General features: G+C 54.3%; 9 protein-coding genes across 9 annotated transcripts; 5 read left to right on the forward strand and 4 right to left on the reverse strand.

Moving 5' to 3' along the window:
• Nucleotides 1-639: 639 nt before the first annotated feature.
• Nucleotides 640-2,625, reverse strand: QBC33DRAFT_449042 (Mysoin-binding motif of peroxisomes-domain-containing protein; the record flags this gene model as incomplete). The annotated part of the gene is made up of 4 exons (XM_060424503.1): nucleotides 640-1,307; nucleotides 1,362-1,813; nucleotides 1,871-2,349; nucleotides 2,413-2,625. The coding sequence occupies 4 exons, from the start codon at nucleotides 2,623-2,625 to the stop codon at nucleotides 640-642; spliced, it is 1,812 nt and encodes a 603-aa protein (XP_060284552.1).
• Nucleotides 2,626-3,586: 961 nt separating this feature from the next.
• Nucleotides 3,587-4,358, forward strand: QBC33DRAFT_372452 (Rab5-interacting protein-domain-containing protein). The gene is made up of 3 exons (XM_060423998.1): nucleotides 3,587-3,603; nucleotides 3,675-3,745; nucleotides 3,819-4,358. Exons 2-3 carry the CDS (start codon nucleotides 3,680-3,682, stop codon nucleotides 4,107-4,109), a joined length of 357 nt encoding a protein of 118 aa, XP_060284553.1. The 5' UTR covers nucleotides 3,587-3,603; nucleotides 3,675-3,679; the 3' UTR covers nucleotides 4,110-4,358.
• QBC33DRAFT_372449 (P-loop containing nucleoside triphosphate hydrolase protein) lies at nucleotides 4,222-7,429 on the reverse strand. The gene is made up of 2 exons (XM_060423997.1): nucleotides 4,492-7,429; nucleotides 4,222-4,426 (listed from the first exon to the last, which is right to left on the reverse strand). The coding sequence occupies exon 1, from the start codon at nucleotides 7,303-7,305 to the stop codon at nucleotides 4,666-4,668; it is 2,640 nt and encodes an 879-aa protein (XP_060284554.1). The 5' UTR covers nucleotides 7,306-7,429; the 3' UTR covers nucleotides 4,222-4,426; nucleotides 4,492-4,665.
• Nucleotides 7,430-8,161: 732 nt separating this feature from the next.
• On the forward strand, nucleotides 8,162-9,903 carry QBC33DRAFT_606766 (uncharacterized protein; the record flags this gene model as incomplete). The annotated part of the gene is made up of 2 exons (XM_060432314.1): nucleotides 8,162-9,460; nucleotides 9,520-9,903. The coding sequence occupies 2 exons, from the start codon at nucleotides 8,162-8,164 to the stop codon at nucleotides 9,577-9,579; spliced, it is 1,359 nt and encodes a 452-aa protein (XP_060284555.1). The 3' UTR covers nucleotides 9,580-9,903.
• Nucleotides 9,904-10,134: 231 nt separating this feature from the next.
• QBC33DRAFT_534643 (P-loop containing nucleoside triphosphate hydrolase protein) lies at nucleotides 10,135-12,822 on the forward strand. Its single transcript, XM_060427549.1, has one exon. It carries the CDS (start codon nucleotides 10,176-10,178, stop codon nucleotides 12,564-12,566), a length of 2,391 nt encoding a protein of 796 aa, XP_060284556.1. The 5' UTR covers nucleotides 10,135-10,175; the 3' UTR covers nucleotides 12,567-12,822.
• Nucleotides 12,558-13,516, reverse strand: QBC33DRAFT_534648 (uncharacterized protein). Its single transcript, XM_060427550.1, has 3 exons — nucleotides 13,165-13,516; nucleotides 12,972-13,071; nucleotides 12,558-12,868 (listed from the first exon to the last, which is right to left on the reverse strand). Exons 1-3 carry the CDS (start codon nucleotides 13,378-13,380, stop codon nucleotides 12,795-12,797), a joined length of 390 nt encoding a protein of 129 aa, XP_060284557.1. The 5' UTR covers nucleotides 13,381-13,516; the 3' UTR covers nucleotides 12,558-12,794.
• A 568-nt stretch (nucleotides 13,517-14,084) lies between these two features.
• QBC33DRAFT_449138 (FAD/NAD(P)-binding domain-containing protein) lies at nucleotides 14,085-16,128 on the reverse strand (the record flags this gene model as incomplete). Its single annotated transcript, XM_060424505.1, has 5 exons — nucleotides 14,085-14,518; nucleotides 14,595-14,997; nucleotides 15,072-15,298; nucleotides 15,356-15,513; nucleotides 15,581-16,128. 5 exons carry the CDS (start codon nucleotides 16,126-16,128, stop codon nucleotides 14,085-14,087), a joined length of 1,770 nt encoding a protein of 589 aa, XP_060284558.1.
• Nucleotides 16,129-17,077: 949 nt separating this feature from the next.
• QBC33DRAFT_372535 (uncharacterized protein) lies at nucleotides 17,078-18,694 on the forward strand. The gene is made up of 2 exons (XM_060423999.1): nucleotides 17,078-17,804; nucleotides 17,860-18,694. Exons 1-2 carry the CDS (start codon nucleotides 17,316-17,318, stop codon nucleotides 18,496-18,498), a joined length of 1,128 nt encoding a protein of 375 aa, XP_060284559.1. The 5' UTR covers nucleotides 17,078-17,315; the 3' UTR covers nucleotides 18,499-18,694.
• Nucleotides 18,695-20,418: 1,724 nt separating this feature from the next.
• On the forward strand, nucleotides 20,419-21,170 carry QBC33DRAFT_513963 (extracellular matrix protein; the record flags this gene model as incomplete). Its single annotated transcript, XM_060426022.1, has 3 exons — nucleotides 20,419-20,614; nucleotides 20,685-20,969; nucleotides 21,031-21,170. 3 exons carry the CDS (start codon nucleotides 20,419-20,421, stop codon nucleotides 21,168-21,170), a joined length of 621 nt encoding a protein of 206 aa, XP_060284560.1.
• Nucleotides 21,171-21,707: the final 537 nt, after the last annotated feature.

The raw sequence follows: 21,707 nt of genomic DNA on the forward strand, positions 1-21,707 counted from the left end.
GGATGTAGTATAGTTGGAGGTAATTTATTGTTGCACGAGAAATGGCTCTGCACCGGTGTACGGTCGGGATGGACTTGTTGTGTTGATGGTGGAATTGGGTTTTTGAAATTCGAGTTGTGCTGCGGTCATCACAGGCACAAGTTTAATACGCCAGAGAACACGCCTCTCGAGGACGCGTCCAGGCGCGTTAAGAGGTGCAGGGATCAGGGATGCGGAGTCAAAGGACGTGCCGTCTAATCTAACCCTAACCCTAGATTCATCCTTCTGGCTTCAGTAGGGAAATGTGTGTGATATTGAGTATCGACTCTATCTGTATAAGATGGCTGCCATTTCCCATAATTACAAGGCCTGTAATTACAAGGCATCAAAATAAGTTCGAGGACATTATCATACATTAAAAAAATGAAAAAAATGAAAGCTCGTGTCGAGTTCGCCAGAGAAACGCCCGCCCCGATCTATGCCTCGGACTAGCAGCAACCATAGACGCCGGAACAGAAGTAACAAGCCATTTGCGTTGGCAAAAACGCTCCTTGTAAACACAGCAGCCATGTCATGCAGAGATAAACCCCAGATAGCCGCTCCGAAAATGAATGATTTCCAATGTGTCATGCCGTCATCGAAAGTGGAAGAAAAGGGTCTTCATAGGGAAATGCGTGTTGAGCCTGGGCCCGTCGATTTCGGCCGATTCCTCTGTTGGAGGTTTATTACCATCTCTAGCTCGCGAAGCATGCCGCGACTTGCTTCGGCCTTCTCCCTCACCAGCTCCCTCTTCTCCCGGTCCTCTTTCATCTTGACGACGCGCTCCTCTCTTGTCAGGAGGCTTCTTGGCCGCGGCATTGCGACCGCCTCGAATACTTCTTCGTGTTCGGGTTCTGCCGGACTTCCGAAACTGGAGCTTGGCGGCGAGGCTCCGGTCAAGGCTTTCAAAGCCTCCAGCGCCCCTCCATCGTCTACGGTAGTGACGCCACTGAGGGATATCGTAGGCGAGAGAAGAGCGCTCATGGAGGACAGACGCTTCTCATTCCGATCAATCCCGGAAGCAAGTGCGGCTTTGCCTTCCTCCCAAGCGTGCGTGAGTACCCTCAGATCCTCGCCGATTGACTCGTACTGGGCCATGAGATTCGGAGCCAATTCTGAGATGTCCTCGGCATCGTTGAGTGATCTGTCCGACTCCTCTCGGAGGAGTGTCATTTTCGCCTGCAAGCCGCGGATCCCCGAGGACAACGAGTTGAGTTTCATCAGCTGTGAGCGCCATCTTTCTCGTCCAGGTGATAACGGCATCTTCGCGGCAGGTAAGGCCGAGAAAACTGTCGGTGTTAGCAAGGCTCGAGCCAGCTTAGGAGGCCGAGATGTTCGCTTACACTCCTCCTCGCCAAGGATAGCCTGAAGTCTTTCGTAGGACGCCTTGGTGACCTCGTTAAGCGCCCGAAGTCCTTCCACAGCAGTCGACCAGCGCAAGTAGTCCGAGTCGTCACCATTGGCTTCAAGGGCAAGCAACGCGCAGAGGAAGATCTTGCGGATGGTATGGAAACGCGCGGCCGCGATCTTCATCGTTCGCAGTGACTCAGCATCTTCGAAATCGCTCTCCAGGAAACCTTGGAGTGCATCCGATATGTCAAGGTCGCTGATGTCGTATATGTCGTAGTATTTCTCCAAGTCCAGCTGCTCCGAAAAGCCTTTAACAACGGAGGTGACCTGGTTATACTTCTGGACGAGTTCTTCAAATCGACCTTTCAGCGTCTTTCGTAGTCGAACACAGCGTCGGGTCTGGCTTCGGTCTTCGATGCGGCTAATGGGAGGCAGCGGCGCACTTCTACCATGAAGTCAACAAACTGGCGGCCAGTCACACAAGAGTGGGGGAGAAGCCTACATTCTGTAGCCGCGCGAGACAAGTTCCACTTCTTGTACTAGTGCCACAGCAGCGCTGGAGGCACTGTCAAAGTCTTGAGATCTCGAAACGAACGCCGTGATCTCGGTCATAGCCTGGTCTCGTAGATACCGGAGCCATTGCTGTCTTATGTAGGCGTGAGACAGTATCACAGCAGCGACGAGCAGTCCAACCGTGAACAGGACACGTTTCTTTGCTAGATGCGACCACCCATCCGAGTAGACCCAGCTAATCACCCAAGCCAATGTAAGGGCCGCCGTCGCCGTGAGAAGGAGGCCTATTGAGGTTGGACCATTCGCATCCTGGCTCTCCGCCGGGGCAGCTTCGCCCTGCCTATTGAAGAAGTGTTTCTGGGCAAGGATCGAGTGGCCGCTGAGCAACTGGGAGGCGACAATGGTATAGCGGAACTGTTCGAGAAACTTGGAGTTGTCGGCGCGGTCGATCCGTGACGCTACAGCTCTCTATTCCAAATAAACATTAGGACAGGTCCGTCCACCAGAAGAGAGGTCCCACGGTGAACTTACAGAGTATTTGCCCTGCAGGGAGCTTACCCGAGCGCTTCCCGGTGTGTCGAGGCGGAGGGGATTCGGTATATTATGTCGGAACCGCTTCTTCACCATCGGCCGTCCTACCGGAGCAAACGAAGGACTTGGAGGCGGTGACCCGTCATTGCTCTCCGCTCCAGCCGGAGTGGCCCAGTCGTCATATTGATCTTTTTCGTCGCCCTCGTCTGCCATGGGAGATAGTTAGACATACAAAGTACTTCGTATACTATGTTGGCGGTTAAGGGGACCAACCCTTTAGATAGTCGGCAAGAGGAGTCTGGTCGAAAATGACGGTCTCCATTACATAAGTCGTGTTGTTACAAGGCCGTGACGCATGGCCGTCTGGCGAAGCGACCGGCGGACCTGAAATAGCGAACAAGAGATGAAGGGTTCACAAGCAGGGGTCCATACTTTGCTGTCCGGGCCTGCCGTTTTTGGCTGTTCGCAACTTCACTCTCGGCAGCCGCAAACAGAGAAGCGAGATTCACGTGAAGCTAGGCCGGTACCAACCTACTTCAAGGAGGTGTCGCGCTACCCCGTGCTGCCGTGCATTGAAGAGAAATATTGCGGGTTACCCGGACGTTAGCACGAACTTTTAATCTAACATTAATGTTACATTTGCATGTAGGTATTTAGCGGGGAGCCATAGACCTTCCATTCCAATGGAAGACAAACATGTAATCAGAGTCTAACAAATACAAATGTGTAGAGTATGAGCCGCCATGAACGGAGCGTTCATGACCCCTTCCTACATGTCTTGCTTCGTCTGCCCGGTTGAATACGAATGGATGACGGCGGCTCTCAAACGAGTGTGGGAGCTTGCCAGGTAAGCCTGCCGGTGTTTCGGCCAAGCATCGAAGATTAGCGAAGGCCGCTGATGTTTCGAAACATGTGCCGGATTGGCATTCAATAGATATATGGAACAACAGGATGCCCTTATTGCTCCGCTGCATGCAATGGCTCCCGTCAGAGCATCTATACCAAGACCCGTCTCGGTCAGCATTCTAGAGCTATCCCCAGGCTGTATTGTAGATATCGGGACAATATGCGTATATGCTAAATATGCTGGTAGAGAGGTGAGGCCGGTGTTAGTACGTAGGTAGCCAGATTGGCACCACCCCACGGTGTGGGTCGAGAGGCAGCTGTCACTGTCAGCCTCTCCTGCTTTAGGTAGGTACCTAGCTCCTCCACAACAGCTATCTCGACATCACAGAGTTTGCGACCAACCCCACGATCTCTAGCCACAATGCCATCAGAACGGGAACTCCAAATTTCCCCTATTGTCCAGGAGTCTGTGACACACAACTCAAAGGTCTGTCCTTTTTCTCCTCCCCCTGGATGGCCGGCCGACTGTTACCTAACCACCAACCTGGCTTGTTTCTCAGACGCTCTTCAACCTCCAGTCCCTGACTGCCTCGCTTTTCGGCGTCGCGGCCGGCATCCTTGGTCTCGAATCATATAGCGGATTCCTCTTCTACATCATATCCACCCTGCTCACCGCTATACTATTCTACGCGCTCCGCGTCGCGCCGGCGTCATTACCGTCGGGGAAGCCCATATTCGACACGAGCAGGTACTTCAGAGGGCCCTTTGAGTTCTGGACGAGCGGCTTGTTTGGGGGGCTGGCCGGGTTCATACTTACCTGGACCCTGTTCTATGGTCTGGTACGGGCGTGAACGGCGAAATACGGCTACATCATCGTGTCTTGGCTTGGCTTTACGGCGTTCAGTGGGTGGAGCGACCAGGTTTCATTCTGCAAAGAAAGCGGATTCGAAAGGATATAGGGCATCCCGAGGATAGCAGCGTCACGACACTAGAACACAGTATCTAGTTGCAAGAAGATGCAAGGAACGAGTGGCGCATTCTGAATATGCTTGTAGTTATTCAAAAATAACAAAACTTAGCCGCTGATCCGACAAAACGCTGGGGAGCCCTTTAGCTCTTATTACTTGTATGTGAGGCCCGGTTATCCCCGTCGCTAGCACCATTATATCTACCATCCAAGGTTAGCAGGCCGATGTCGAATAGGGCGCCCAGGTGGTTTAGATCTCAACATACATCGAGGCCCTTCTGCGCTCCAACTTCCTCCTTCTTGGCACGTGAATCGGTCTGCGACCCCGAGATGATGGGTTGGGCAGCCAGCTAGACAGCGAGCTACTAGCCACCCCCCGACAGGATAGGTCCTCGATGCTTTCTTTTGAGATGCCAGTCAATGGCATGTCCAACGGCTCACTAGTCCACAATTTCCACAACCTTGCCCACGAAAGCCTCGAGCCCCGATTTATCTTTCTGCCCGCCTTCGAGTATCAAGATGCGTGAGCCAAGCTCGATCCACTCCCTGTTTGTCAGCAATTCCAACTGGACTTCGACGCCACCCGCCGCCTTAGGCTGCACCTCGTCGATATCTGCTTGTTCGTTGAAGTTGAAGATCTCGTCAGGCTCTCCCGTGCCGGTGCCGTTTGGATCGGCCGAGGGCTTGTTTTGCGTGACAGCTATCACACGGGCCGCTGCACGAACGCTGGCAACGTAGATATTGACCAGGCCTCCGACTGTAAATGAAGTAGTATCGAGGGAGGGAAAGGCCGTTGTTAGGCCGCTGGCCGCTTGGAGAGAGAGTCCTGTATCGATCATGTGTTTGCTTGGGATCGCAAGAACCATTCCCTTTCGCAGCTTTGGGATGGCTGGGGTAGGGGATTCGAAGAAGCTGTCTGATGATGATTCTTCCTCGGGGCAATCCAAGACTATCCCAATTGATCCGACTTGCCCTGCCTCGAGAGTTTGGACTGGAAGGCGAAGGTTGTGAATACTGACGATATTTGCCGAGTGCCATTCACCCTTGATTGTAGATGCGGACACGGCGTTCTTCATGGCAATGCGAGTAAGCTCAGCTGACGATGGGTGGGACATAGAGAGGCCAAGATTCCCGAGAGACGGCCGCCGGTCATCGGGTGTCAACCCTCGTGCATCATCTTCGTCTGAGGGGAATGGGCCGATGACGACCTTATCGCCTACTGACAAACTTCCGAAGCGCAGATAACCAGCAACGATGCTGCCCAGATCTGTTTGCTCATCGGGGCGTGGGTTCAATGAAGCATAGAATGCAGGGAGACTGAAGAGGTCGTCAATATGAAACAAGCACGCGGGTTGCTCGGGGTTCAGAGCAGGGCCAATATAATCACGAGGCGTTGGTGCAGGGGGCAGCGGCAGGCTCTGAAGCAGAGCGTGTACAAGGCCTATACCGCTTCCCTTCACAGCACTCGTCAGGACTATCGGGACGATCGACTGAAGATTCCCCGCCTGGTTTATAGCATCGATGACAGCTCCGACCGAGTCAATGTCCTTCCCCGGAACCTCGGTCAAGTGGTGGTTGTTGGACTGATCGGGCTGCAATATCTTGGGGCTACGGCCCGCCGCTTTGATGCTTGATAGAACCTTTCCCAGGATGCGTTGAAGAGTGGTTCTTTTCGCCAAGTCGAGCTTGGTTATCACGATTGCTAGAGGCAGCTCGAGATCTAGGCAGAGATCAAGATGTGCCTTTGCCAAGTCGACTCCGGCGCCAGCAATGCCAACACCCGAGACATCCTCTCCGGAAGACGTAGAGCTCTCATTCCCGGTCTCCATATCATCTGCGGCTATGCACAGCAGAGTCCAGTCTGGGGCCCAACTGACGATACCGCGGAGAATGGTCCGGCGGTATCGTGGGTGGCCAGCAGAGTCCAGTAAAAAGACCAGGCGGCCATCCTTTGTGAAGTCGTGAATGTCAATCCACGACTCGATTCCGCCATGAGTATAGTTGAAGATGCTGTTGTGATTGTACCCAATGAGCTCTTGTGCAACCGACGATGTGACTCCTGTTGCGACTTCGTGGCGATGCTTCAGAAGACTAAGCCTGCTCTTCCCAAAGCCATTGTCCAAGGTCCCGGTCGATAACGTCCCAAGGAGCGTTGATTTCCCCGATGTTGTCGGCCCGGTCAAGGTGACCCGCAGTTGCTGTGTTGTCAAGGGCCCCTTGGTAGGGACCGGTGTTTCGGCTGGCCATGATCCGGGGCGAGGGTCTGGGGAATTAAATTCACAGGCGGGGTCTCTGGAGACCAGCTCGGGTGTCACGAGGGCCTCAGCGACCCATAGCCTCCCATGATGGGCCTCTGTGGCAGAGGCTGGAGAGTTGGGACCTCGCTGATCACACTCGTCAGGAACGTCAACCCATTCGCAGTGCCCGACAATAACCATGCGTAAGACTCCAACCCGGCACCCAAGACTGGCAGCCATGGTTTGGAGAGTCGCAAGACTTTCGTCCATCTCGTCTTGAGTAAGGCCAACAAGAGTTCCATCGTCGGCCACACCAAGCTCGTAGAGGGCACCCCTCGATGCCTCCAAGCCAGGCAGCAGCTTGCCAATCTTGACAGCGCCGTTCGGTCCGACGCTCTCATCGGGCAGCTGAGGAATGACAAGTTCGGTAGCGGTGGAAGCAGCATGGTAGGGACAAGACTGCTGAAGCCTCCACAGCAGTTGGGTGGTCAAATGCTCAAGGCGTGCTTGTCTTGTCTGGCTAGAAGGACTCAAGGAAGGCAGAGCAAACTTGGCCGACTTAGGTTCTGACGGGGATGGCCTAGACTGCGTAGAACCAGGGACTCGTGTCGTCGTGCTCATAGACTGGTAGGTTCTCCTTGGCCTGAGAAGTAGATGGAGCTTATACTCCGTCGGTCCATGTTGGGGTTCGGCTTCCAGCTTGGTGACACCGTACTCAGATAACAACCCGGACTTTAGGGATGGGCGGGACTGCTCGGGGGCCGGCTTCTTGCCGGGATCTGGCGTTCGCAGCCATGGAGATGAAACCCGAGGCGGATCGGGGTCAAACGTAAAAACTGACATGCTTTGTACAGGGATCGCTGACTACTCTCCCGAGAAAGACAATCAACTTCACGATATATATGTCCCACTCGTAGTGCCCTTGGAGTAAAAAAAGGGGGAACTAAGCCGTTGATTTAGGGCTGAAGAGGAGCAGCAAAGACAACAGCAAAGGAGCAAGGGATGGGTAAGATGTTAGGCGATTCAGCTTAGCCAAGTAGATGTGGACATGTTCTATGAGGGAACAGCTAAAGCTCGACACAAACAGAAAGGATGAGAGCTTCGTATTCGAGGTATCATCTTGGACTGCTTAGAGCTGAGAACAAGCGGGGGGTTCAACCAAAAGAATCAGTTGAGGAAAGCCATATCGATGATTTTGCTGTGACTTTGTTTGGTCGATACTGCAGTTGTTGCTTCTCCAGGATCATGGAATTGGGGTTTCGATTCAAAGGGTGGGGTGCCCGTTGTTGAATGTTGTTCATTCATAGTGCGCCTTCACACCGTGAGTCAGAGCTGGAAGGTGGTATGCCTAATCAGATGAACCTTCTGTAAATATCCCTTTGGCCTCAGGCACTTCCACACTTTGCAGTAGCGTCAGCCGCTGGGGGCTGAGCGCTAGGGTCGTATGGTGGACCTATAATTGTGGATCCCCCTGACATCCAGCGTTTGACGGTTTGACCAAGCCCCTCCTTTTGGTTTAAGCTGAGCAACATCCGTCGGTGTCCGCTCTTCTCGAAACGCACATCAAAGTCCATCTTTTGCCACCTAAGAAGGCTACACATATCGTAACCCGAACCCGTCTACCTCTCTCTACCTAATATCACCTTTCTGGATCCCTTCTCCCTTCAAGTTTCCCTTGTCCTCACACCAAATCCTAGCCATGAAGAAGATGGGATTCAGCAAGAAGTCGGAGGGCGATGACGATTCCAATCGCGCAGGTCTCTTTGGGCGAAAGAAGTCACCTCCTCAAGATGCGAATCCGTATGCCCAGCAGCCCGCCGAAGATCCGTACGCAAAGATGACGCCTTATCAGCAAGCCCGGGCCGGTCTCCCAGGCGGGCCTCGCCCCGGGGCGGCCGGCGGTCTTCCAGGCGGGCCTCGTCCCGGAGGGGCCGGTCTTCCCAGTGGGCCTGGCCCGCGCGGCGGATATGGCACACCCCCTCCGCCGTATTCTGGAAACCCGAAACCGAGTGGCGGGTATGGATCAGAGAAGGTTGGTGCTTCAGGGGGCTACGGGGCCAACCGGTACGACACCAACGACGCACCGCCATATAGTAGCAATCAGAGACCCCCACCAGCTACTTCACAGCCCGGCGCTCGTGTCCCTGCGCGTGGCCCCGGAGGGTACGGCGGACTCGGGCGGGTTGATAGCACGGCCACGGACGATAACCGTGACGCTCTCTTCTCCGGTGCCCAGACTCGAGTAGCACAACGATCCCAGGCCCCAGACGGTGACCGCTACGGACAATCCGGTGCTACTGGGGATACGTATGACGGCTATGGCGAGCAGCGGGAGTTGACCGAGGAGGAACAGGAGAAAGAAGACGTGAGAAACATGGGGCGGCAAATCAGAGATGTGCGACAGGAGTCTGTGCGAACCCTCGACCGATCGCTGGCGCTGGCGGACCAAGCTATCGAGACCAGTCTTGGGACATATGCCCGTCTGGGAGCCCAGAGCGAACGCCTTTACAACACCGAGAAGAACCTCGATCTGGCTGCCAACCAGAGCAAGATTGCCAGCGAGAAGGCTAGTGAGCTGAAGACGCTCAACCGCAGCATGTTCGCTGTTCATATATCCAACCCGTTCACCTCTACCAAGCGAGCGGCTGAGCGAGACCAGCAGGTCCTCGACAGACACCGGTCAGAGAGGGATCAGCGACAGTCGACTCGACAGGACGCCTTTGCTGCCTCCCAGCGTATGGAATCATCTTTCAGAGATCTCAACCGTCCACAACTGCTTGGCCTACCCAAGACGAGCGCAGCTGAGAGATCGAAACATATGTTCGTTGACGACGATGATGATCCGGAGCTGGCGGCGGAGGATGAGAGGGATGAGGAGGCTATTGACTCCAAGCTCTCCGACTTGCATGGCCGAGTAGGCATGCTCAACACGATTGGCAGAAGAATGGGCGAAGAGGTCGATCAGCAGATCGTCCACATAGACAGAATCGGTGGAAAGGTGAGTCACATATCTCTAACTTTTTATCAGAAGGGCCGTCCTGACTTTACGCTTCACAGAGCGATATGGTCGATGACAGCGTGAGGATGAACCGAGAACAGCTTAATCGCATTCGCTAGGGGTTGAGATTGTGTTTTGGAATTTGGAATGATGATCACGATTGCATTCATAATCACCTAACGGCATTGCCTGTCGCCCCTGTTATGGACAGAACCGCCCTCGAGCCGGAGTTTTCCCTTTTGCAGCCCCTGATTAGAGGACCTCATCCCCTGCGTGTTGTTTGTCGAGTAAGACGGGTTGGAGTAGGACCAATGCATCTCCGTTAATGGTTAGGTCGATGGAAGAGAACTTGGGAATGGTGTTGTTGGTCGTCACTTCACCAGGTCTCCAGTCCACCGTTCAGCCGTGACCCATGTCTTGATTGGTGTCTTAACGGCGTCTTAACGGGTGGCCAGTAGCGTAACTAATGGACTGGGAATTGCCCATCTTGGCGAAGGAAAATGGTTATGCCTTTACCCATTCTTTTGACCTTACGTCTCTTCGTTAATTGCATACCAGACTCTGGATTGTCGCTTAGGCCCCGTCTTTTAGTATGGATAAGTGCATATACTGGCCAATCACAGCACAGCAGTGTCAAAAGCTTCAGCATTCTGTAGAACATGGCCTTAACGAGAATTTCTACCTGAATCTCACATAAATCATCCAGTCTGACGGGATGTCGAAGAAAAGAAAATTGCCCGGTGGAGTTGACGTTGTCAAGGTCGGCGACAAGATCATCTCCTTGGATGGCTATCTATCAAAAAAAAGCAAACCTGCCACCAAGGAAGAAGCCTCGACATCGACAGACACCGCCCAGCCTGCCCCATCAACAACGGGGTCAAATGGAACTGGAAATGAGGCTAAACAAAAGGAGCGAGATGGCACGTCAAAGCCACTGGCAAAGAAGCCCCTGAACCCCTCAAGATGGCAGAAGCCCCGAGGGACGTCTGGCGACGGCAGTGGCGAGTATCTCAAATCTCGCCGGGAGCTCCCTCTTTGGAACTACCAGGACGAGATCAGGAGGGTCCTCCGCGAACGTGACGTGCTCGTGGTCGTCGGTGAGACCGGCTCCGGAAAGAGTACCCAGGTGCCCCAGTTCCTGTATTGCGAGGATTGGTGTCAACGACGAAAAGTGGAAGTCGATGACAAGGAGGTCTTCGTGGGAGGGATGATCGCGATCACGCAGCCTCGACGAGTGGCTGCGACGACGCTGGCCTACCGCGTGTCTCGCGAAATGGGCACTCCCCTGAATGCACAGAAAAATGGCGGCGACTCCGGGTCTCCTGCGCTCGGTAACCATCAAAGGGGCCTGGTCGGCTACTCCGTCCGTTTTGATCACCAGGTGCCTCGAGGAACGAGGGTCAAATTCGTCACGGAGGGCATGCTCCTCCAGGATCTCTTGCGCGATCCGAATTTGAGGCAGTACAGTGCAATTATCATCGACGAAATCCACGAGAGAAGTGTCGATGTCGACCTGCTATCTGGTTTCCTCAAGCAGGTTCTCAGTGGCGACAAAGCAGGGCGCGGGGGTGTGCCACTTAAGGTGATCATCATGAGCGCCACCGCTGATATCGGTGGCATCCGCCGGTTCTTCTCAGATGCAAGAGATGAGGAGACGGCGATCCCTTCGGGAGAAAGCGAGACTGAAAGTACGCATTCCGGTGTTGAGGTTTTGAAGATCGAAGGCCGTCAATACCCCGTCGACATCATCTATTCCCCGAAGGCGGTTCCTGATTTGCAGGAGGCACTTTTGAAGACCATCTTCAAGATTCACCTACACGAGCCCTTGCCGGGCGATATCCTGGCGTTCCTCACTGGGCAGGAAGAGATTGAGTCGGTGCAGAAGCTCATAGAGGAGTACGCAGCAACGCTCGCGTCCAACATGCCGAAGGTCAAGGTCTTCCCGTTATTCGGCCAACTGTCCATCGAGGCGCAACACGAGGCCTTCAAACCGGTTAAGGCAGCGTTCACCCGGAAGATTGTCCTCGCGACCAACATTGCCGAGACCTCGGTCACCGTGCCTGGTATCAGATACGTGGTTGACTGTGGCAAAGCAAAAGTCAAGGAGTTCCGGTCACGGCTAGGCATGGAGTCCCTTCTCGCAAAGGCGATTTCCAAATCGTCTGCGACTCAGCGGGCGGGCAGAGCAGGAAGAGAGTCCGCCGGAAAATGCTACAGGCTTTATACGGAAGAGACGTTCGACGGTCTTCAGCCAACAGATCTACCCGAGATACTGAGAAATGATGTCTTGGGCGCCGTGCTTACCATGAAGGCTCGCGGCATCGACGATGTTCTGTCATTTCCTCTGATGGATCGCCCGTCCATCGAATCGCTCGAGAAGGCGCTCATACATCTCCACTTCCTGGGCGCCATTTCAGGCGACGGCACCATTACTGAGATGGGACGCAAAATGGCCTTCTTCCCGGTCTCCGCCCCATTGGGTCGAGTCCTCCTCGCGGCGGCAGACCCCAGGTACGACTGCGTGCTGGAGGTGATTGACATCATCGCCTGTATCACGGCGGGCGATGACATCTTCCATCAGCTGCAAACCGAGGAGGTCAAGGAAGAAGTGGAAGAATACAGGAAGGAGCTGTACCGCCGAGAAGGAGACCTCCTGACGTACCTGACGACCATGCAGCATTATGCGGCCGAGAACAGCGACCGGGTAGGGTGGTGCAGGCAGCGAAGGATCAACGTCCGGAACATGAGGCAGGCGATGAATATCCGGAGGCAGCTCCGCGGTCTCTGCATGCGGGAGAAGATGTTGGCCGAGGCACCCCCTCCCGATCCCCAGCCTTTCGCTCCCATCCCCCCCAGCCAAGCCGAGACAGTGGTCAAGTGTTTCATGAAGGGGTTCGCGTTGAAGACGGCCATGTTGGCGCCCGACAGCAGCTATATAACCGCACACGGCAAGCATGTCGTGGCCATACATCCCTCAAGCGTATTGCACGGACAAAAGAAGGAGGCCATCATGTTTCTTGACCATGTCTTTACTCAGAAGAACTACGCCAAGAAGGTCAGCGTCATCCAAGCGAACTGGATCGCCGAAGCATTCGAGGAGGATTAGAGTCTGCATATAGAAATCTTTTATGGCTCTTCGTTATGGTATAAGAGGCTAACATACATGGATATTGTACATATTATTAGTCCATTGGCGGACAGCCAACAAGTCGATCTCCCGGCATTGAGGCTACATCAGAGCATAGTATGCAATATTTAGATGCCCCAAAACATTGTGATGGATGTTAGAGGGAGGCCTTCTCCAACCTTTCTCCCCTGGAGGTGCATTTACAATTCACTCCGCACCGCCGCTCTCATCCCGGTTTCGTATCGCGCGCATCAGCTCATACAACTGAGCCAGTTGCTCGTCTTCGGATTTCCGTTGCGCGTTAGCAAGTCAAGGAGAAGAGAAAAAAGAAGAAGAAAAGGATGGGAGAAGGAGGAAACCCTGTAGAATAAGACAGAGACGGACCACTCATCTTCTCGATCTTGGCAGGATCAAGCTTCTCTCCGACCCACGAATCACCCTCGATCTTCTGGGCATAAAGCTGCCATTCAGTCAAGAACCCAATCTAGAAACAACAATCCTCAGCACACATACACAGATAAAAAAAACACCACACTCCCCAATAAAACCACGAGGAGGGCCAGGTGGGAACTCAAACCATGTGGGCCGGGTTGTCGACGTCCTGGTGGGCCCTGAACTCGGCCTTGACGTACTCGTCGCCCAGGAGCCTCATCTCCGTCGGCAGGAACCGCCGGTGCGCCCGCAGAAGGCGCCTGTACAGCGGGATCGGCGGCAGCAGCGCCGCCGGCAGGGGTCGGAGTGGCCCCCGCGGCTGCGCCGCCGATGCCATCAGCTTCCAGGCCGTGGCGCGCATCTTGGATTTCCCCCGTTTCTCCCGACTACAGGGGTGTGTGTGTGTGTATGTGTGTGTGTGAAGATTAGGGGTGAAAGAGAGGAGGTGGATTTCAAGACGAGCCCCGAAAGTGAAAGTGAGTTATCGCGGCCTCGGCATTGATCTCCGTCTCCATGTCGAAGTCCGAATTGCACCCGTTTTGTACCGCGATTCCGCACAGTGCGGGTTATTTCTTGCCTCTATTAACACTGTAGCACTGTTGCTGATGGCTACACTCTGTCTATCAGCAAGCAATAATTACAGGCAAGTGTCTACCTGAACAACACAGAACATAGCCTTCCTCCCGAATCAGCCAAGCAGTGCTCAAGAGGAAATCGGCGTGATCGTTTTGAATGTCAAGTCAAGATAGAGGACGTTAGACTACGTAGAGGATGACGTCTGAATCAACATGACCCAAAAATACAATTCACCACTGCGGTATATCCCGTCGGTTTCTTCTCCAATGCCACTAATTAATTGCCTTGTTTTCTATGGTAAGAAACTGTCTATGCCAGCCCAAGCCCACGATGGAGACGGGAGCCGGTATCCTTCTGTCCGGTACTATGCACTGTCAAGTGTACAGGCGTCGTCTAAATACGCTGCCCAGAACCATGCCCATGTAGTTGTCGTCGAAAGATCCGACTATATACATGTCCATTATCATGCATGCGATCTCGGCCAATGTCCTATAACGCGGCTGCCGGAGACTCTAGGTACCAGGTGGAGTCGACAGTTGGATCCAGCTCCTTGGTCGAGAGTCCATTGCCAAGATAGCGGAATCTATTCTGGCTCGCCGAGTCATAGACATACTCCCAATCCTCGCCTCTGAACCGCTCGAGCATGTGGAAGAAGTGGATGCGACTGCCGGGATGCAGGGCCACCACCGGGCCGTCTGCCTTGCCGCCCTTAAACCACGATCGGCACGAGGAGGCCCAGACCGTGCGGGGCATGAACGCCGTGATGTGCTCGAAGTAGTCGTCGATGGCGGCCTGCGACGGCGCGATCGCCTTGATGCTCTCTACCTGGCACTTTTTGATGATGCCCGTGATATACTTGGCAATGTGCTCGCTTAGGGTGAAGACGCTGCCGTGCCCAATAGGTGCGTTTGGTCCGAGAAAGGCTAATCAGAGTCAAGGTTAGTCAAGGGTAGCTAGGCAGGTAGGCTGTTGGTGGCGTCTCCTGGTTACACAACTTACTGAAATAATTCGGTAACCCGGCAACAGCACAGGACATATAAGCCTTGGGGAGCTGCTTGTCCCAGATGTCCTGCAGATTCCCCTGGCGGCCGACCAGAGGAAATCTCGGGCGGAAGGATAGGTTGAATCCAGTCGCGCAGATGATGGCATCTACCTTTATGACCTGCCCCGACTCAAGTTCGATCCCCTCGGGTACAATTCGCTTCATTCCCTCGGTCACGATCTCAACGTTGGGCTTTGTCAGGGCTTGCAGATACCCTGGCGCAGGAGTGATTCTCCTGCAGCCGAGGGGAAATGTCGGAATCAATGCTTTACAAAGCTTGTCGTCCTGGCCCAACATGGCAGTCATGTATTCAACAACCTTTTCGCGTGCAAACTTCTGAACTGGCCCGTCTTTGAGCATCTGGATATTTCACTGTCAGCAGCAGGTTGGTTATTCCCCTTACTCCCTCCCCCTCATGGACAAGTTTCGCTTACAGTAGGGAAAGTGCCGTTGATTTCTTCCTCAATACCCTTGACAAAGGCGCGATAGAAGACAGGGTCGGCCTTGAACTTCTCGATCGTCTCCTGTGAGAAATTTTCCTTGTCGTCGAGGTCGATGCGGCTTAAGACATCCTTGGCCTTCCCCGTGAAGATCATGGTTTGTATCCGGGGAGGTACGACCCAGGTTGGGGTCCGTACGATGTGGTACAACTTCTCGACCCCTGTTCGGCTGTTGTGAGCAAGTGTGTCGCAACGGTGTGTACAACGGTGGCACTCACCCGGCTGGATCTCCGGCAGCAATTGGACACCCGTCGAGCCATTGCCAATGAGCGCAACCGTTTTACCTGTGGGATCAAATTCCTCCGGCCAGCGCGCAGTATGTATCAGCTGCCCCTTAAAAGTATGGAGATCGGGGACGTCAGGCCAGGCCCAGTTGCTGGTTTCATCTTTTAGCTCCGATCCGTATCCTCTCGCCGGGCCAACAGCTTGGGCCGGCCACTTACTTCAGAATGCCAGTCCCGTCCACGAGAAAGTTGGCGTGGTCGACGAACTCTTGGTCAGTCTCCGAGTTATGAACTCTCAACTCCCAAGACCCCTGGCTCTCGTTCCACTTCGCGGCAGTTACTCGGTGGTTGGTCTTGATGGTGTCCCTCATGCCCTCCTCATCGCAGACTCGGCAGAGATAATTCCTTATTTCTTTCGCTGGGGAGAAGAAGTTGGTCCATTCGTGATTCGGCCGCCACGAGAACTGATAGCTGTGGCTCGGAACATCACACCGGCATCCTGGATAGCGGTTCTCGAACCATGTGCCGCCGACGTCCTCGTTCTTTTCGTAAATTACGAGCTCGTAGTCGGAGAGGTTGAGTCGGAGGGTTCGTATCATGTTGATGCCACTGGCCCCGGCGCCGATTCCGACGATTCGGATGCGCCTGCCGGAGCCGATGGGCTTCTCGTCGACCTGATAGGCCGACGTGCCTTCTGGCGCTTTGTCGAGCTGGGGCTCATGTCCGCCTGGGAACGGCGAGATCTGTACAGTTTGATCTTGTGGCATCTCGACGGCTACGGCGATGAGGACAGCGAAGCAGTTGTTCGGGGACCTGGGAACCTAGACAGTGTTATGACCAAGACAAGGGACCGGGAGCACCGGGTTGTTTATCATGGAGATGGGGGGATCCGCGGTGGTGAGCCTGTGGTCGAGGGGCTAGCTGACCCCTGGATTTCCTGGGCAGGATTCCTTTCCTTTGGCTGAATTTGAATTGCTCTTACGCCGCAGGTCTGGGGATCAGGTGAAGTGGGCTTCCGCGAAGAGTAAGGAGCCGAAAATGGCACCGTCACTACCCGTTCCAAACTTCCAATAACTGTGGGCAGCAAGCAGCAAGCATCAAGCCTCAAGCCTCATGGCGCTGGAATACGAAACGAGCGAGCAAAGGGGCAAAGCTGGCCAAGGGCTGGCTTGTTGTGCTGAAGTCTGGGGAGGACCTGCTGACCGCTAGCAAGTTACGACGACACACCGCGGATCGGTTGTTGGCTGGTTTACGGCAGTCAAGGAAAAGTCCCTCCACCCACTCACTGCACCCAGTCGAGGCCCCGACCATGGTACTAACCAACATCAGGCGTGCTCCGGAGGGCGTGTCACTGAATACGTACAAGTATCCGGCGCACTGTCCCGCACCTGGTATGTGATGAGAGAACCCCATACGACAGGCATGAGGCAATCAGCAAGAGAAGCTCGCTAATAAATTCAATGAGAGGCAACCAAGCCAAGCAAGCTGCTCTAATTCCAGTGAATTTACTGCGCAGTATATGGGAATCGTATTCTGTCCAACCACAGCGGTTGAACTAGAGTACACGGATCGGGTAGCGTGGTGGAGGAAGGAACTGATCACTCTGAACAAGGGCCCCAAGCCACAGGGTACCACAAACGCCCTGCAGGCTGCAGATTTGGTCAGGTAGGTGCTCCTGGTAGCGCGCCCCACCACGTGAGAGCCAATGGATTTAATTCTACTCCATGTATTCTGTACCATACCATACATAGCATTTTCGCATACAGAATCGGCATCGTACGCAGGTAGTCGGCACTTTCGCCCAACTCGCCCCGCGGACCCGTAGCGCCGGGAAGACGGCGCCGCACCGCACCCGTGGTGTAACTCAAGCCTCCAAAATTTCAAGCAAGCCACTTTCCGCACAACGACCAGCCCTGAGCCGAGGTAGATAAGGCCAACCCATCATCACCCAATTATGGCGACGCACTTTTCCTTCTCCTTCTCCGGGGATGATATTGAAGAAGACAAGCACAAAGCCCCTGCCCAGGGTTATGTCGTGGCAAATCCTGAGCCCTCTTCGACGGCTGGGCCGGCCAGTGCTTTCCCCGTCCAGGGCAAACCTCTTCTCCCGCCTGTCCATCATGACCTTGACCAGATGCTGTCGAGGCTACCGTCCAAGATCGCATATGGGATGATGGACGTGGACCTCGATGGCAAGGGAACCATTCGGTTACCGCGCCGAGAGCTTTGGGATGTACGAGTTCAGCTCATGGCCGAAGAGGGTGGCGAAGGTGGCGAAGGCGGCGACTCTGAGCACGAGCCCGGCCTGGGCCAGCACGATGTCAAGACGGGCATCTATGAGGGCGGCTTCAAGAGCTGGGAGAGCAGCGTCGACCTGGTTAAGACCCTGGCTTCCGAGGGCTTCTCGGATTTCCCAGGCCTCGGCCCATGTCGCCTGATCGAGGTATGGTTTCCATACCACACCCGACGTAATCCAAGTCAACTGACCCATTCTTCAGTTGGGCTGCGGCACGGCCTTGCCATCTCTTGCTTTGCTCCAGTGGGCCTCTGCCACAAGAGTGTCGGGGGAGAAAACCCCCTTGATGCTAACCCTCGCGGACTACAATCCCTCTGTCCTTTATCTTGTGACGTTGCCTAACTTGCTCCTGGCATGGGCTCTCCAGAGTCGGGCAGGAACCCCCCTGCTGGAGGAGGCGCTCTCCTCCGATGGCGAGCTCGAGCTGACCGGCGAAGTGGTTGAAGCCTTCAAGATCTTTCTTGTGTCCAATCAGATCTCACTCTCATTCCTCTCGGGAGGCTGGTCCGCCGAGTTCGTCGAACTACTCTACGAGCCAGAGCACACCCCCAGTCTTCCAGAAGACCTGCAGACTTTGGTAATAGGAGCAGAGACAATCTATTCGCCATTCGCACTTGCGAGCTTCAGCGACACGCTTCTCTCGCTCCTCAGGAGAGAGCGTCAGGACAGACCCAACGGGCAGGCAATTGCCATAGTAGCAGCAAAGAGGCTCTACTTTGGGGTCGGCGGGTCCCTGGATGATTTTGTGGACAAGATGCGGGGCCTGGGCGCCACCGTTGCTACCCTGAGAGAGGAAACAGAAGGAGTCCGACGTGGTGTCGTTCGATGCGTCCTGTCATGAACGTGTCATGAACAACAGCCCCCACACCCTACCACAGCACACCGGCATCGTCTGTTTGGAAGATCCCCGGTCCACCCGTCTCAGGAATGCCGCCTCTTCGCCGCCTTCCAGTCGGGTCTTCTGATCTAGGCTGTTGTGGGGCCGGGACGAATGATGGAATGTGTTTCAGAGTGTTCTACACGAGCATGACGCCAATAGACCTCCATCGCGGATCGCGTCTAGCCAGCCCTGAGCTAAATGCCACTTGAATTTATCCTCAACCGAGCGGGGCAACATCTGCCATGATCCTTAAAGCTCTCCGTTCCCGTTCTCGAACTTCAGGTTGCATACGTCAATGACCATGGACGAACTTAACCTGGAACGGCTGCATGTTTAATTTAAGATCCCGGTCATGCACGATTTCGCGATTGACGCTCACCAAGGCCGTCGGGGGTTGGGGTGGAAACCTGTCTCGGCAGCCGACAGCAAAGTCAGCCCCTGTGCTGTCCTACTCTGCTCTCCACAGTCTACAGCTTGCCAGTGCCCAGTGGGTAAGCTTGGTGTGGTGAGCCGTAACACAGAGCGCAGATCAATGACATTCGAGATCTTTTTTTTTTGTTTCGTTTTCGGGCCCGGGGGGACCGCATGCCATGATTTAAACTCGAGGCGTACCTACGCGATCCGAGAAAGGTTTGGGTTTCATGGATAGGCGGATACGAAACACCTTGCAGACATTTGCTGCTGATGTTTCAGCTCCAACTTGACAAAAGTAAAACTAGCGCAGGAGCGATCCGTTCCTCCAGTCTGCCGATGGTATGCTTGACGGATGTGAGTCTCACGACTGCGCCTACGTGTACCCTTGAATTCCAGAGCTCAAGGATGCCAGAGCTCATAGTTGTTGTTACTCCGTACTTTTGGTGGAGGCCGAATTGAGTTTCAATGATTGTCGAGGGCTTTCACAAAGTCCTGCAACAATTGAAACAAAGTGGGCTCTGCAACGGCTCCGTCTGCAAAACAGACAGAACCCCCACCACTTCATATACATCAGGCAAAGGTAGTCATGACACGTACAATACAAGGAAAGCGTCTTTTCAGGCCTCTCAGATAGATGTACATCACAATTCGTGAACAGCACCAAGGTGCCAAGCCCAGAGGCCGATTAGGTTACCATTGTGATGATCCCCCAGTACGTAGGTACGTACCTAGAACCGTGCTTACGTGTACCTGCACTAAGCGCCCCAGGTTCTTCAAGAACGGCATGCGTATATGCGTACCTTCTATCGTCAGTAAACATCACTCCCTTCGAAAGGCAAAAAGATGGAGAGAAGGAGGAAAGGAGGAATCATGATATTCTCAAACTGAAGGTGCATTCCATTCCATCTTCACCCCGATTGGTAGGCACCAGCATCGTTTAATTACCAACAATACGAGAAGGAATGACGAATGACGATGTGGACCTCAGTCACTGCCGAATTGAGTCTAGGTCCTCCCGTCTTTACCTTGCTAACAAATTTCGGCTCGCGTCCGTGTGATTTGCTGCTCAAGTGCTGAGCCCCCAACACCTACCCCCCAACAGTCGATTTCTCCCCCCTTTCCACTCGCACCTGCTTAATGCTTTCGACCTCTTAATACTTTGTCTCGTAAATTCTTCACTATCGTTCATCCATCTTTGCACCCTCATTTCCTTTCTACAAACAGGTTCAAAACATTGTGTTTTAAATACGGGGTACGACCATTCTTCAGCCTGTGAGTATCAAACCCGTTCCATCTCTCGGCCAACCAGTAGCAATCTCCGTCTGCCATTCCCGCCATTGCCGAGTTGTCACCTAGACCTAGGACTGCTCAATCTTTTGTGATTGCGAATCAAATCCAAAGACTAACCACTTCTTTAGCTCTCGTTCAAACTTTACAAACTTTACAAACTCCCAATCACCAGCAAACATGAAGGTCTTCGCTCTTGCCGCCGTGGCTGCCCTGGCTGCCATTGCCCAGGCTAAGGTCGCGTTCACCAACTCCGCGTACAATATCCAAGCTGGGGAGCCATTCACCCTGACCTGGGCCGGAAACACTGGCCCGGTGACCATCACCTTGAAGAACGGGCCAGAGCGCGACCTCAAGACGGTCCAGGTTCTCGACTGTAGGCCACTTCCAAAACACCACGATGCTAATGCTGCTGTGGATTGCTGTGGAGACTGACATGTGCAAAGCCAACGATTTGGGCAATTCCTTCACTTGGACGCCCCCGAGGTCTCTGGCTACCGACACCTACGCCTTCGAGATCAAGGACTCTAGCTCTCCCGACGAGCCAAACTACAGCCCGCCGTTCGATTTCGAGGGCACCGAGGCCCCGTCGTCGAGCGGTTCGTTGACGGCCACAGGTGTATCGAGCACCTCGAGCGGCACGGCTAGCGCCAGCACCCCCATCAGCTCTACCGTGTCCGGCAACCGCACCACCTCGTCGAGCAACTCCTCCGGCACGCCTTCCACCAGCCGTAAGTCGGCCAAGAAGATGGATCCTGATTGTGAGCCGTGAATTGACATGTTTGCGCTTAGGCACCTCCACCCGCACTTCGGCAACAACCACGACCTCGGCGCCTACATTGGTCCCCACCAACACCAACGACGGCCAGCGCTCCAAGTCGCCCCTCGCCTTGGTCCTCGTCACGATTGCTGCCCTCCTCTACTTTAACTAAGCAGCTAGGAGACACCGGCGTTTGGAAAATTGTGTTAGCTACATGTCTATTGCACTCCATGTGCTTTAGCCTCTGTACATGTACATTTTCTTCTTCAAGCATGGAGTATATCCGGTAATGGGCAAGCCGAGGAAGGCTTTGCTGTAATGGCGCCATTTAAGTCAGATCTTCTGACTGGGCCGTGGAGGAAACAGGCAAAGAGGCTGGGGATTCAATACAATCCAATTTCAACTAGTCGGCGTGCCCCCTTGGTTTTCGTGATTCTTCCCGGCTTCTCGTCCGTCATCCTCATCGTACCTATACTGAGGCTTCATCCACTTTTCCCCGCCAGCTCGCATCTGTCGGCTTCGGCTAGCTGCATCGAGGGTGGATCTCGGCGGACCGTACGGAAGCTTGCAGTGTACCTGGTAGTTCGCGCGTACGGACCACTGGTTCGAACTCTGCCCAAGCGTCAAATCTTCTTGCCTCCCAAGTGACACGGCGTCAAGCGAAGTGCCACACTTGGTGAGACGACGTCGAGGACTCGATACATACCGA

The sequence above is a fragment of the Phialemonium atrogriseum genome, assembly GCF_030411735.1.
Source record: "Phialemonium atrogriseum strain 8032-3 unplaced genomic scaffold QBC33scaffold_9, whole genome shotgun sequence".
NCBI classification, from domain to species: Eukaryota; Fungi; Ascomycota; class Sordariomycetes; order Cephalothecales; family Cephalothecaceae; genus Phialemonium; species Phialemonium atrogriseum.

What these genes read in the sequence shown, in the direction of transcription:
- QBC33DRAFT_372535 (XM_060423999.1), top strand. Translation starts at nt 17,316, where the DNA reads ATGGCGACGCACTTTTCCTTCTCCTTCTCCGGGGATGATATTGAAGAA. An exon ending in GCCCATGTCGCCTGATCGAG is followed by an intron (nt 17,805 to 17,859) that starts GTATGGTTTCCA and finishes CCCATTCTTCAG; the next exon opens with TTGGGCTGCGGCACGGCCTT.
- QBC33DRAFT_534648 (XM_060427550.1), bottom strand. Translation starts at nt 13,380, where the DNA reads ATGCGCGCCACGGCCTGGAAGCTGATGGCATCGGCGGCGCAGCCGCGG. An exon ending in TCGACAACCCGGCCCACATG is followed by an intron (nt 13,072 to 13,164) that starts GTTTGAGTTCCC and finishes TGTTGTTTCTAG; the next exon opens with ATTGGGTTCTTGACTGAATG. An exon ending in CAAGATCGAGAAGATGAGTG is followed by an intron (nt 12,869 to 12,971) that starts GTCCGTCTCTGT and finishes GGAAATCCGAAG; the next exon opens with ACGAGCAACTGGCTCAGTTG.
- QBC33DRAFT_534643 (XM_060427549.1), top strand. Translation starts at nt 10,176, where the DNA reads ATGTCGAAGAAAAGAAAATTGCCCGGTGGAGTTGACGTTGTCAAGGTC.
- QBC33DRAFT_372449 (XM_060423997.1), bottom strand. Translation starts at nt 7,305, where the DNA reads ATGTCAGTTTTTACGTTTGACCCCGATCCGCCTCGGGTTTCATCTCCA.
- QBC33DRAFT_372452 (XM_060423998.1), top strand. Translation starts at nt 3,680, where the DNA reads ATGCCATCAGAACGGGAACTCCAAATTTCCCCTATTGTCCAGGAGTCT. An exon ending in CTGTGACACACAACTCAAAG is followed by an intron (nt 3,746 to 3,818) that starts GTCTGTCCTTTT and finishes CTTGTTTCTCAG; the next exon opens with ACGCTCTTCAACCTCCAGTC.